The sequence below is a fragment of the Myxine glutinosa genome, chromosome 1, assembly GCF_964187855.1.
Source record: "Myxine glutinosa chromosome 1, kmMyxGlut1.1, whole genome shotgun sequence".
Lineage (NCBI taxonomy): Eukaryota > Metazoa > Chordata > Myxini > Myxiniformes > Myxinidae > Myxine > Myxine glutinosa.
In genome coordinates this window covers 25823992-25838571 of record NC_136261.1, presented here as the reverse complement: position 1 = coordinate 25838571, position 14580 = coordinate 25823992, and the positions used below count along the sequence as shown (strand labels likewise).

The 14580-nt window shown below is 45.6% G+C and overlaps 1 protein-coding gene across 3 annotated transcripts in view; it reads right to left on the bottom strand.

Moving 5' to 3' along the window:
- Positions 1 to 14580, bottom strand: part of LOC137421922 (adhesion G protein-coupled receptor E5) — a 58305-nt gene that overhangs the window by 37745 nt on the left and 5980 nt on the right. For all 3 annotated transcript variants that reach the window (XM_068108502.2, XM_078769890.1, XM_078769893.1), the window contains exons 3-4: positions 11250 to 11405; positions 7222 to 7380 (exon numbers count right to left, since the gene is read on the bottom strand). In XM_068108502.2, the coding sequence (XP_067964603.2) occupies positions 7222 to 7380; positions 11250 to 11405 (315 nt within the window). The remainder of the gene's footprint in view (positions 1 to 7221; positions 7381 to 11249; positions 11406 to 14580) is intronic.

Sequence of the window (14580 nt, the reverse complement as noted above, 5' to 3'; positions counted from 1 at the left end):
GGAGCGGATATTGCCAATCATCAATGGGCGACGTCGTCTTGGTGATCCAGTGGGTATCGCCAATCATTAATAGGCGACATCGTCTTGGTGATCAAGCGGGTATCGCCAATCATCAATAGGCAACGTCATCTTGGTGATCCAGCGGGTATCGCCAATCATCGATAGGCGACATCGTCTTGGTGATCCAGTTGGTATCGCCAATCATCAATAGGCGACGTCGTCCTGGTGATCCAGTTGGTATCGCCAATCATCAATAGGCGACGTCGTCTTGGTGATACAGTTGGTATCGCCAATCATCAATAGGCGACGTCGTCTTGGTGATGGAGTTGGTATTGTGATGGAGTTGGTATTGCCAATCGTCAATAGGCGACGTCGTCCTGGTGATCTAGCAAGTATCGCCGATAGGCAACGTTGTCCTCGCGATCTAGCAAGTATCGCCCATAGGCGACGTTGTCCTGGCGATCTAGCAAGTATCACCGACAGGCGACGTCGTCCTGGCGATCTAGCAAGTATCGCCCATAGGCCACGTCGTCTTGACGATCTAGCAAGTATTACCGACAGGCGATGTCGTCCTGGCGATCTATCAAGTATCTCCCATAGGCGACGTCGTCCTGACGATCTAGCAAGTATCACCGATAGGCGACGTCGTCCTGGCGATCTAGCAAGTATCACCGATCGGCGACGTCGTCCTGACGATCTAGCAAGTATCACGAGTAGGCGACGTCATCCTGTTGATCTAGCAAATATCGCCAATAAGCGACGTCGTCCTGGCGATCTAGCAAGTATCACCCGTAGTCGACGTCGTCCTGGTGATCTAGCAAGTATCAACGATAGGCGACATCGTCCTGGCAATCTAGCAAGTATCACCGATTAGGCGACGTCATCCTGTCGATCTAGCAAGTATCGCCGATAGGCGACGTCGTCCTGGCGATCTAGCAAGTATCACCGACAGGTGACGTCGTCCTGGCAAACTAGCAAGTATCGCCGACAGGTGACGTCGTCCTGGCGATCTCGCAAGTATCGCCCATAGGCGACGTCGTCCTGGCGATCTATCAAGTATCGCTCATAGGCGACATCGTCCTGGCGATCTACCAAGTATCAGCGATAGGCGACGTCGTCCTGGCGATCTAGCAAGTATCGCTCATAGGCGACATCGTCCTGGTGATCTAGCAAGTATCGCCGATAGGCGACGTTGTCCTCGCGATCTCGCAAGTATCGCCCATAGGCGACGTCGTCCTGGTGATCTAGCAAGTATCACCAATAGGCGACGTCGTCCTGGTGATCTAGCATGTATCAGCGATAGGCGACGTTGTCCAGGTGATCTAGCAAGTATCACCAACAGGCGACCTCACCCTGGCGATCTAGTAAGTATCGCCCATAGGCGACGTCGTCCTGACGATCTAGCAAGTATCACCGATAGGCGACGTCGTCCTGGCGATCTAGCAAGTATCACCGACAGGCGACGTCGTCCTGGCGATCTAGCAAGTATCACTGATAGGCGACGTCGTCTTGGCAATCTAGCAAGTATCACCGGTAGGCGACGTCATCCTGTTGATCTAGCAAGTATCGCCAACAGGCGACGTCGTCCTGGCAGACTACCAAGTATCGCCGACAGGTGACGTCGTCCTGGTGATCTCGTAGGTATCGCCGATAGGCAACATCGTCCTGGTGATCGAGCAAGTATCGCCGATAGGCGACGTCGTCCTGGTGATCTAGCAGGCATCGCCAATAGGCAACATCGTCCTGGTGATCTCGCAGGTATTGCCGATAGGCGACGTCGTCCTGGCGATCTAGCAAGTATCACCGACAGGCGACGTCGTCCTGGCAAACCAGCAAGTATCACCCATAGGCGACGTCGTCTTGGTGTTCCAGCGGTTATCGCCAATCATCAATAGGCGATGTCGTCTTGTTGATCCAGCGGTTATTGCCAATCATCAATAGGCGATGTCGTCTTGGTGATCCAGCGGGTATTGCCAATCATCAATGGGCGACGTCGTCTTGGTGATCCAGCGGGTATCACCAATCATCAATAGGCGACGTCGTCTTGGTGATCCAGCGGGTATCGCCAATCACCAATAGGCGACGTTGTCTTGGTGATACAGCGGATATTGCCAATCATCAATGGGTGACGTCGTCTTGGTGATCCAGCAGGTATCACCAATCATCAATAGGCGACGTCGTCTTGGTGATCCAGCGCGTATCGCCAATCATCAATAGGCGACGTCGTCTTGGTGATACAGCGGATATTGCCAATCATCAATGGGTGACGTCGTCTTGGTGATCCAGCGGTTATCACCAATCATCAATAGGCAACGTTGTCTTGGTGATCCAGCGGGTATTGCCAATCATCAATGGGCGACGTCGTCTTGGTGATCCAGCGGGTATCACCAAGCATCAATAGGCGACGTCGTCTTGGTGATCCAGCGGATATTGCCAATCATCAATGGGCGACGTCGTCTTGGTGATCAAGCGGGTATCGCCAATCAATAGGCAACGTCATCTTGGTGATCCAGCGGGTATCGCCAATCATCGATAGGCGACATCATCTTGGTCATCCAGTTGGTATCGCCAATCATCAATAGGCGACGTCGTCCTGGTGATCCAGTTGGTATCGCCAATCATCAATAGGCGACGTCGTCTTGGTGATACAGTTGCTATCGCCAATCATCAATAGGCGACGTCGTCTTGGTGATCCAGTTGGTATCGCCAATCATCAATAGGCGACGTCGTCTTGATGATGGAGTTGGTATTACCAATCGTCAATAGGCGACATCGTCTTGGTGATCCAGTTGGTGTCGCCAATCATCAATAGGCGGTTCGTCATTATCGGCGTTATTATTGCGGGTATCGCCAATAAATAGGTGTTATTATTGCGGGTATCGCCAATCAATAGCCGTTATTATTGCGGGGTATCGCCAATCAATGAGCGTTATTATTGTGGGGTATCGCCAATCAATAGGCGTTATTATTGCGGGGTATCGCCAATCAATGGGTTATTATTGTGGGGTATCGCCAATCAATAGGCGTTATTATTGTGGGGGTATGGCCAATCAATAGGTGTTATTATTGCGGGGTATCACCAATCAATAGGTGTTATTATTGCGGGTATCGCCAATCAATAGGCGTTATTATTGCGGGTATTGCCAATCAATAGGCGTTATTATTGTGGGTATCGCCAATCAATAGGCATTATTATTGCGGGAATCGCCAATCAATAGGCGTTATTATTGCGGGTTATCGCCAATCAATGGGCGTTATTATTGCGGGTATCGCCAATCAATCGGCGCTATTATTGCGGGGTATCACCAATCAATAGGCGTTATTATTGTGGGGGTATCGCCAATCAATAGGCGTTATTATTGCAGGTATCGCCAATCAATAGGCATTATTATTGCGGGGTATCGCCAATCAATGGGCGTTATTATTGTGGGGAATTGCCAATCAATTTTTCTTTCTTTTTTTTTGTATACAAGATCGAGGTTCGTGAAAGAGCTAACATTAATCACACAAAAAGTCAAACCGACACATAAAACACAAAAAATAAGGGGAGCGGTAGACAAGATGGGGAGAGGGGGAAGGACACAAACACAACATTTGAGAGCAGGGACATCAGGAGAAATGTGGGAGGGGGTGGGCTTGCGGGGAGGTGGGAGAGGTGTAAAACATATGAACATTGCAAGGACTTCCAGGAAAGAAGTTTGAATTTCCAAAAAAAAAAGTGTATCTGGGGTGAATTAGCGGGGGTAGAAAAGATCAAGGTTTGGTTGGCGTTATTATTGCGGGGTATCGCCAATCAATAGGCGTTATTATTGTGGGGTATCGCCAATCAATAGGCGTTATTATTGTGGGGTATCGCCAATCAATGGGCGTTATTATTGCGGGTATCGCTAATCAATAGGCGTTATTATTACGGGGTATCTCCAATCAATGGGCGTTATTATTGCGGGTATCGCCAATCAATAGGCGTTATTATTGCGGGGTATCGCCAATCAATAGGCGTTATTATTGCGGGTATCGCTAATCAATAGGCGTTATTATTGCGGGTATCGCCAATCAATAGGCGTTATTATTGTAACATGAGGTCTATTTACCGACATCAGGGCGACGTTATTTATTGGTTGTAAACGCGACGTCTCTTGACCAACGTCAGACCGACGCTACGTTTTGTTTCACCGGGAAGGTAATGCGAGGACTGAGCGTGGGGACCGTGACAGATTTAGTTACCTCCGACGGCGTCCATGGTTGCTTGGCAACCCGCTGGGTTGCGGAATTATCGTCGGCTTTAAGATGAAGACGAGCACTTCGTCCTCTTCGCAGATGCGGACAATAGTTTGTTGATGTCGATATCCTGTGTTCTGTAGCGAGTTGATTTAGTGCATTTAATGATGTCAAAGTCCACAATATTCAAGTGTCTGCTTTTGTCTCATGACAATGGCAGTACACATGGTACAGTCAATGTTACACCGTGTTCTTGGATGAACTTTGATACACTGTGTTCTTATAGTCGAGGCTCATGGAAGAGCTCGTACTAGGACACCGAATGGATCTTGACACAACAGAACACAGGGAACCGTAGAGAGAGGGTGAAACACCAACTGCGGAGCCGAAGGCCAATACAGAGGGAGGCGGACAAACAATGGGTGTGGGGAGGAATGGGGGGGAGGAGAGTGGTGGACTAAGTGGTGGACTAAGTGGATACAGAAGGAAACTCCAAGGAGGGAAAACTGGAAATTTGGAAGGAGGAGGAATTGCGGTGAGGTGGGGGTTATCGAGGGTAGAAAAGATCATGGTTTTGAATTGGGGACGATCTGAGATGGTGATGAACAGCCTTCTTAAAAACTTTGTGGGAAGAATGAGATTGAAGAGAATGTGGATGTTGGTTCCACAGGCAGGGAAAAATAGGAATAAATGAGTGGAAATGAACATTGATTGAGGATTTTTGGAGTTTTATTGGAAGGGGGTTGATGGTGGACCTTGTGAGCCATGCAGAAGCCTGGGGATGGGAGAGGACAAAACACCGAAAGAGCATAAGGTGGAAGACCAAAAAGGAGGTGGTAGAAGACACAGGGACCACCAACCTGTCTACAATGGCGAATTGGCAGGCCCATAGACTCAGCTTCATTGCGGAAGATTCCAATGATCTTAAAGGCCTTGATTTCCACAAGATGTGATGGAGCCTAGATGGTGTAAGATGTGAGGCAAGGGAGCCAGCCCAGAGGGGAGAGCAGTACTCCATCAAGCTGTGGATGAAGGACTTGTAGGTGGATCGGAGTTCAGGTGTGCCGAGGAAGGACTTTGTACGACAGAGGATGCCCTGTCTGCGGATGGCTTTGAAGTCCAACCGAGAAGTGTTGTTTGTCAAAGAAAGATCATGGCTGATAGTAAGACCTAGGAATTTGAATGATTGAACTTCCTCATGCGGATTGTTAAGAGAGTAGATAGGAGGATTTGCCAGATGGTCCTTTCGGAGAGAGATAGTGAGAGTGTAGGATTTGTCAGGAATGAAAAACAAATTCCTAGTGTTTGACCAGCTGGTGTTTTTTTTCAAGGACCGAAGAGAGGGAAGAGGTTGCACCTGCCTGTCTGAAGGATGGCACAGCAGAGGGGTGTTCTCAGCAAATAGATTAAGCTGATTTTCCAAAGTAAGATAAATCATTGATGAAGATCAGGAATAGGACTGGGCCCAGAACACTGCCTTGAGGCGCTCCAGCATTAACAGGCAAAGGAGACGAAAGGATTCCTGAAAGGAAGTTAATAAGCCATGTGTGGAGTTGGCCTTGGATGTCCTTGGCAGAGTTTTGAGAGTAAGGCAGCACACCAGACTGTATGAAAAGCACGACATACATATGTCCAGAGAAATGGCCCAGATCTCATGTCTGACATTAAGAGCCTCCATTTATTGTTGGGTGAGTATAAGCAGCATGTCCAAGGTAGAATGACCTGGTCTGAATCCGAATCGATGATCTGAGATGATGTTGTTGGAGAAAAGGAAGGATTTCATTGCAACTGCGATGATGGATTCTATGACCTTTCTGATCATTGGAAGTAAGCTGATAGGTTTGTAGTTGAGGGTGATCAGTTTTTGTACCTCATGTAATGCAGTGATGGTGGATTTCCAAGCAGATGGAAGATGACCAAGCACTAATGATAGGGTGAAAAGGGCAGAATGAGGATGTGCAAGATCAGCAGAGCAGGATTTTAGGACACATGAGCTGATGCCGTCAGGTCCAGTAGCAGAGTCAGTCGAGGGTTGAAAGAACCTTATCCACCTTCTCTGGTGCAAAAGACAGAGTCAAGGAGCAGTTGGGTATGACAGGGAAGGATGAGTACCAGGAGTGTGGGGTTGGGGACACAAGATTTGGAAGCAAACACAGAATTGAGGCATTCGGCCTTCTTACAGGCAGAGTCTGCTGTGGTGCCATATTAAGAGGGGGAAGGGATGAAGGGGAGCATACTCTATTGCCAGACTTAGCAAGGCACCACCATGTTTTATAGTAAGGAGGCAAGTTTGAAAGTTCATTCTTGAGGTTGGACAGATGTTGTTTTCCGGCTCTCCTGAGAGTGGACACACGTGTTGAAGACTTTGTAGAATGCACCAAAGTTGCCTTTGGTCAGATTAGCCTTACAAGACGATAAGGCAAGTTGTTTCAGAGTACCTGCTTCACCACAGGATTCAGTGTACTATCAGCAGGAAGAAGGGTAGGATAACTGAAGATGAGATGGGATGAATCTGTACATGAGAAAGAGCAGGTTTTTGTGGAAGAATTCCCAGGCTGAGTTAACATCAGGGGCAGTAGATTTGGGCGACCAATCCTGAAGAGAGATGACTGCTTGCAGACCCTGCAAATCTGCTTGAGTGAAATGCCTGACTCGCCAGCGTTGACGCAGCTCTCCGGGAATAGCCAGAGAGTTGTTGACTTTCACACGCACATGATGAATTTACATGGAAATCTCAATAAGACAAGCATTGCGATGTGGATGGCGGAACAGAAGATGGAGTGGTGTTAACAGGAGAATTAAGTGCAGAACCTCACCCCTCACTCTGCAGTAGTGCAGACATATCAGAGACATATATGTCACATTGTCTACATGAAGGTCCTTTATTTATTTCTTAGCAACGTTATTCTTGGAAGGTTATCCTGGTTTTTATCCCCGAAGGGTAGAGCTTTAGGAAGAAACCGGTCACACATAGTAATTCTTGTTAAACAACTTTTAGCTCACCAATACAAGAGGTTTCCAACTGCCTGTTGCGGAATGGCTCGGACAATCCACTTTTCATCCGATAACCAGGCAGACAGACGCATTTGAAGGATCCAGGATTGTTGAAGCAGGAGCTTGCTTCACCACACACCGAGATGTTCTCCATACATTCATCAACATCTGATCACCACAAATGACAGACACAAATTGTCATATTCTAGAATGATGGCGTGTCATGACAAATGGATTAAAATTAGGAAGAAGAATATCATTTCTACTTTCCCATTTTAACCCAGACTACATATAGTATAACTTTCTATCTTTGCTGCTTCTAGAAACATCAACAAAATACAATAAAACAACAACAATTCTAGAAACAACAATATGCCCGAGCACCCTCGTTCGCCAGACCTCACCCCGTGCGATTTATTCTTGAGGGGCTTTCTCAAGGGCAAGGTTTACGCAACTCAACCAGCGATAACCATTTTTTTGCTTCACCTCTGGATAAGAGTAACCTCCTTTCAAACCACTTTGTTTCTAATTCTACCCTAAATGATCAGGGACACCCTCTTCTTGATTTTCCATCTCGTACAGATAATCTTGTTCCATTTTTCACTCCTTAGAAGGATGCTAGAATTATTCGTACCCTAGAGACCTCAAAAGCGACTGGTCCTGATGGAATCCTTGTGATTGTATTGAAGATGTGTTGTCCTGAACTGTCACCGATTCTTGCCAAGCTATTCGAACATGTGCTTGTTCTGCTTCAGTTTCCTTCATCCTGGAAAGTGGCCTTTGTTGTCCCTGTTTTCAAGGGTGCCGGTGAGCATTATGAACCAAGTAACTATCGCCTGCTTCCTGTAATAAGTAAGATATTTGAATGCTTCAACAATGGACAACTTCTCAGCCACCTGGAGGACAATTAAGTTGATGTATTCAATAATCTCAGCTTTCCTTACAAATCGCAAGATGAAGGTGGTACTTGAGGGTCAATCTTCTCCTTCTTGCTCCATCAATTCTGATGTTCCACAGGGCTCTGTCCTTTGTCCCACATTGTTCCTTGTTTATTGTCCCCCGTCGCACGAAGCGATAGGGGGACACGAGCGAAAGGCGAACACGAGCGAAAGGGGGACTATGGTTTTCCCCTCCGTCCGTGTGTGCGTCCGTGCATCCGTCCGTCCGTGTGTGCGTCCGTCCGTGTGTGCGTCCGTCCGTCCGTGCGTACGTGCGTAAGCAAAGGACCGAATTCTAATCTGGTGTGTGGGTGCAACCCACGTCAAAATCCAAGATGGCGACCGCCATGTATGTCTGAACCGTGTGAGCGGAATATCTTGAAAAATAAGCGAAGTACCAACTTCTAATCTGCTGTGTGGGTGTATCTAGGCATAAGGAAGAACGCTATTGAAAATTGGGTCGCCATGTCAAAATCCAAGATGGCCGCCACCATATATATGTCTGAACTTTGTGAGCGAAATATCTTGAAAAATTTACGAACTACTAACTTCTAATCTGGTGTGTGGGTGTATCTACGCATAAGGAAGAACGCTATTGAAAATTGGGTCGCCACGTCAAAATCCAAGATGGCCGCCTTGCGTCTTCCACTTTGTCAACTCGCATCACTTCACCGACGGGGGACTTAGGCGTAATTATCAATGATTTCCTGATAATGTTCTGTCTCAGCTAGCCATGTATGCTGACGATTCCTCACTCTACTGCACATCTGCTGATTCACTGAACACCTCTCGTAATGAGGTTGGAGTTTCTCTGGACAATGATTAGGAGAATGTGTTGAAGTCGGGGCACGATTGGCTGGTAACCTTCAATGCAAAGAAAACTGAACTGTTGTCCATATCTCGTTCTAGAAACAGGTCTTTCCCTTCTGTGCACATGGGGTCTTCAACCTTAACAGAATCATCGGAGCTTTGGCTTCTTGGTCTGGACACGCCTTCTAACCTCCGTTGGGATAAGTACATTTCTGGTATTGCTCAGAGTGCTTCCAAGCGAGTTGGTTGTCTTTATTGAGAGCAGAGGTATTTACCTCCTGATGCTGTTTTGTACCTGTATAAGACGTCCCCTCATGGAGTACCGTTGCCACATTTGAGCTGGAGCACCGGCCTGCCACTTACCTTTACTTGATAGGCTCCAGAAATACACAAGCCATCACGTACAGCCACTCTTGGTTTGTTCTACAGTTATTTTAATGGCAAATGTTCTGTTGGATTTTCTAACTTGGTTCCTCCCATAGGAGTTTTTGGACACAAGACTAGGTTTGCCATCTCCGCACACTCATACACTATAGCTGATCCAAAGTGCACAACGAAAGGCTATGCAGATAGTTGTATCCCTTGTGATGTCTCGCAATGGAATTCCCTACCTGTAACGTGCTTCGCATTATCCTACGATCTACACAATGTTAAGAGGAATGTCAGGTCCTACTTCCTACATCTTTGAGGTTTAATCACATTTTACCTGACCTCAGCTACTTCCTGCATATTGGATGTTTTCTTGTAATTTTCACTTTTTATTTTGTTTTGCTTTATCCTTACATTTTTCTCACCTTCCCTTAGCCCCTTACCCAGAGTGACTGTATGCCTTGTCTGGGGTGATTTACATTAAAAAAAGCGAACATTCAAGACCGGATATACCAGATTCAAGTAGCTTTTGGAGAAATTAAGGTCGGAATGTGACAGAAAATGGTCTTGGAGAATCGCAAAAGGATGCACACACACACACCCACACACACACACATGCTTGAAAATGAGGGAAATCACGTCGAAATTCACAACTAATTTTGTACACTTCTGAATTCAATAAAATTTTACCGAAAAACTTGAATTATGTACCTGTATCCTGTAAATATTTTGTTTGATTTCGTTTCTTAGCAACAGAATTGCAGGGGTCAAAACTTGGAATAGATAAATGGCCGGCCCTGTATATCAGTTTTGTGGCATAGGTGTTTGCAACTGTGGGGGAAAAACATGAAAACTTCCTTCCGAGTTTGAAGCAATTATATGCTTTATTAGCCCCCATTGGACCTGGTCCGAAATGAGGGATTATGGATTGCGTCTCGTGTCTGTCCGTCCTTCCGTCCACAACCATATCTCGGAGATGTATGGACCAATTTTGTTCATACATGGCAAAAAGACAACACATGACGGTAACATATGCACATCATTTTGTTTCGCGATGCAATCAAAGATGGCTGACTGGCGGCCATTTTAGTTGTAACAAACAGGATGTTGAACACGTCCTTTTTTTCTTTCTTTTTTTCTTCTTTTTTGTATAAAAGATCGAGGCTCGTGAAAGAGCGAACATTAATCACACAGAAAGACAAACCGACACATAAAACATATAACATCGGGAGTGGTAGACAAGATGGGGAGAGAGGGGGAAGGACACAAACACAACATTTGAGAGCAGGGACCGAGAGACATGGAGAGATCGAGAGATCTGTGGGAGGGAGAGGGCTTTGGGGGGGGGAGGCATGGGAAGGGGGGGGGGGGGGGGTGGGGGGTGGGAGAGGTATAAAACATATGGACACTGCCAGGACTTCCAGGAAAGAAGTGGGAATTTCAAACAAGGTGGATCTGGGGTGAATTAGCGGGGGTAGAAAAGATCAACCATTTCCTCGACCATTTCTCGGACATGCATTTACCGATCATGTTCAAACTTGGCACACAGATAATGAATTATGTCTTACATATGCAGGTAAGTTTATTTCGATATAAGACACAAGATGGCCGACTGGCGGCCATTTTGTTGCTTAAACGTGTCCCCAACCATTTCTTGGACATACATGGACCGATTCAGTTCAAACTTGGCACAAAGACAACACATGAGAATATACATATGCAGAAGATTTTGTTTTGTAATCTGACCAAAGATGGCCGACTGACGGCGTTTAACTCCGCACAGCAAAATTACTAAAACCACGGCTTCTATGCCATTTTATAGGCTCAACACTTGAAACGTCAGTGGTACCTCGGTTCCCTTATCAAAATCATGCCTATAAAATTTTATTTGACAAAATCCATCATTAATAGGAATCCCACCGCTGCAGAAGGTGCCATCGTTCGGGATGAATTCCTGCAGTCCGTTGGTTGGCACGTATCCTTGAAAGCAGGTGCAATAAAAATTGCCTGGTGTGTTGGTGCAATTTGTCGCTTTTCCACAGAGCATTTCTGCACCGATTGCACACTCATCCTTATCTGGAAGCACAAGTAAAAGTTCTGTTGATAATCATATTGTTAGGCTTTGTACACACCCCATGGGATGAAATGAAGTGTGCCCGAGTTTCAGTTAATATGACACAAGTGCTGGGTTCTGATATGTTCATGATTGGCTTTGTGGTTACTGATTTATTTATTTATTCCAGGTGGTGAATTAATGACGTCACGGAGGTCTTCTGCCTGCACATTCTGTTCTGCTGTACATTTGATGCCAGTCTACGCACTGTCCTTCAACTTCTGTTTCCGGTTACCCGGTTAGGTTCGCTTCTCTTTGTCCTCCGAGAGAACTGCTTCCAAAAGATTTCCGGATCCTTCCGAATTCATCTGTGCTGTCATATCTATATTATGTTGTCTGGTTGTGTTGATTGTTCTTCATATTGAGTGCTCACTCCTGTGTGTATGCTTTCTTGCTCATTCTACTTTTTTCGATCTTCCATCTCAGGATCGGATATTTTGGGCCTACCCGGCCGTTTTTTTCTGGGGTTTCTTCCCCCCCCCCTCCCCCACCATGAATTCCCATACTCCAATTATTTCTGACTAATTAAATGAATTAATCTAATTTCTCTAATTTATTAATTAACTGTCTCCAATTATCTCTGTCCCACTATCCACTACTCTGGCTTTAATTGATTCCTTAAACTTTCTCTTTAACACAAATAAAATATTTTTTTAAATGACCAAAAAACTCTTCCTCCTCCCCCTCCTCCTCTTCTTCTTCTTCTTCTTCATCTTAGGGCTTCACTAAAATTTGATTGATTCCTCATTCCAAGCTGCCACTGGTTAATCCTGACGTTATCTGCCGAAGAGAATCCTCCTCCTCACAGAATGTCCCCAATTCCTCAGTGTCTGCGGGAGTAATGCATTCGATCGTGTCCGTGTGTGTGTGTGTGTGTGTGTGTGTGTGTGTGTGTGCGCGTGTGTGTTCGTGTGTTTGTGAACAAGATATCTGGAAAAGTTCTGAACGGATTTGGATGAAAGTTGGTGGGATGATTGCCCTTGGGATAAGGAAGAATTGATTAGTTTTTTGGTGAAGCTCAGGATATTATTCCGGATCCAGGAATTTTTTGAAGGATTGTTTACCATTGGAAGATAGGGCTCATTTTTTTAACATTGTCTTCTATATATTCTATATTTAACATTGTGATATGAAAATAGTTTTCATATTTGTTGTAAATGTAGTTTAAACTCGTGGTTATGCGTTAGAGCGGTGTATTTTGTTAGCAGCGTCGTCTTCAAGGTTCTTTTTTTTCTTTCTAATAAAGACATATTCTGTCATTTTAAAATCACCCGAGTGTGTATTCGGTTTCCCCGTTTCATAAAATATATCGTTTGATACGTATAATGCTTTAAAACTGTTTTTTTTTTTTTTACCTCAGAAGAGATATCAACATTTACCTCAGCGAATGTCAATCGCGGTGTCAGTATTTGATGAACTTATAAAGACTTAGGTGACTTATAAGTGTGACCAGCATGTGCACGGGATTCTTCCCAGAAGAATGAGTGGTCGCATTAGCTTGTACGACTTAAAATGAGCGAGTTTTGTTTTCACGTTTGGGCCAGTTTTACATGTTGTATCCCTACGGAATGAAACGACGTTTTCCTGGCTTACAATTTTATTTGAAGTCACACGTGCCTCAAAATACACTCACTTATATAGAATTGAACGCTGAATCCGAAAATGTAAGTGAAATTGCCTTGTTTTTTAAAACATTATCTTCTATATATTCTATATATATATCTGTGCAGTGTCTGTCTTGTGTTGTCTTGTCTTGTGTTGTCACTGAACTACTCCCTCAAACTTTTGTGAAATCGTACTATTCCAACTTGACCCACGGCGGGAGTATGCGCTCTACCGAGTGGCGTTCTAGTTGGGTATTGTCTTTTCCGGTTTGACAAGCCTGAAGCCCGTTCCGGTGATGGAGTTGCAGTTTATGTCAAGGACTCCATTTCCCACTGTTCATGTACTGCTCTTTTCACCTCGAAGCCCTCGGAGTGTCTTTGGCTGCGATGCGGTAGTCACAGGGACAACTCCATTTAAATCTCACTCTCTGCCAAACATGGACCTTCTCATGACCAGCGACACCAATTCTCTCTTCCTCAAATGCAGTGATTTCACCTGTTACCATGCTAATTGCCTGGGTGTTGGTGCATCTTCAACCAGCCAAGGCATTGCATCAGAAGAGTCCTCCATGGGCCTCACCCAATCACAGCGAACTTTCCAACCCAGATTTTTCCCAATGGAATGTCCTCCTTTCTGGACTTGGTAAGGACTTCATTGATTTTCCTACAAATGTCTCCTGTTCCTCTTCTGTACCAATAGGTTCGTTTTACCATGTGCTTGTGAGAGTCGACATATCTCTAGCTATTGCCAAACAGCTGCCTCAGTGCCCTGGAGTCTGGCAGTTTACGGAAGCCGACTGGCAGGGTTTGCAAGGTGCCCACTCGTGTGAAATGACTACAGGGAAATGAAACTATAGGCAAAGCTTTTAGCAGCACGGTGTTGCTGGGGTAAAGACATCACGTTAGATGTGAGAATTTACGGTCTATATTAAACTGGTCTCCATGTGGATTCACTCGATGACGTACACAGACCCATTACAATAGCCCCTGCCTCCTTCGGGAATGAGCAAGGCTGAATATACAAGGATGTGTTTGGCACCAGTGAACTCTCAAGGTTTCACTTAATACAATAACGTTTGACAATATTGTAAAAAAACCACAGTTACATCAGGTGGTGACACCACACAATCCGACTGGTTAAACCTTTCTTTGCAGGAGTGAGGCGAGCAATGTCTGCCTGCGTCTGACAGTCATGGAAGCCAAATCATTGTAAAAGAATGCCTCCCTTTTGGCCTAAGCCACCTGCAAGAGCCTCTCCTACAGCTCTTACAGGTCGCACAAGATCTGCCAGCAACCCTCTTGTGGTTAAATTGCCAAAATCAAGACTCTCTGCTCACCGTCATTCCTTCATTCCTCTTTTCTCCCGCCTCTTGAACAAACTCCCTCACTCACTTCAATCCCACTCATCCCTCCAGGTCTTTAAAACGGCTGTTCACCACCATCTCTTATCCTCCCCCATCCAAAACCTTGATCTTTTCTACCCCCGTCAATTCACCCCCGGTCCACTTTTTTACAATACAAACTTCTTTCCTGG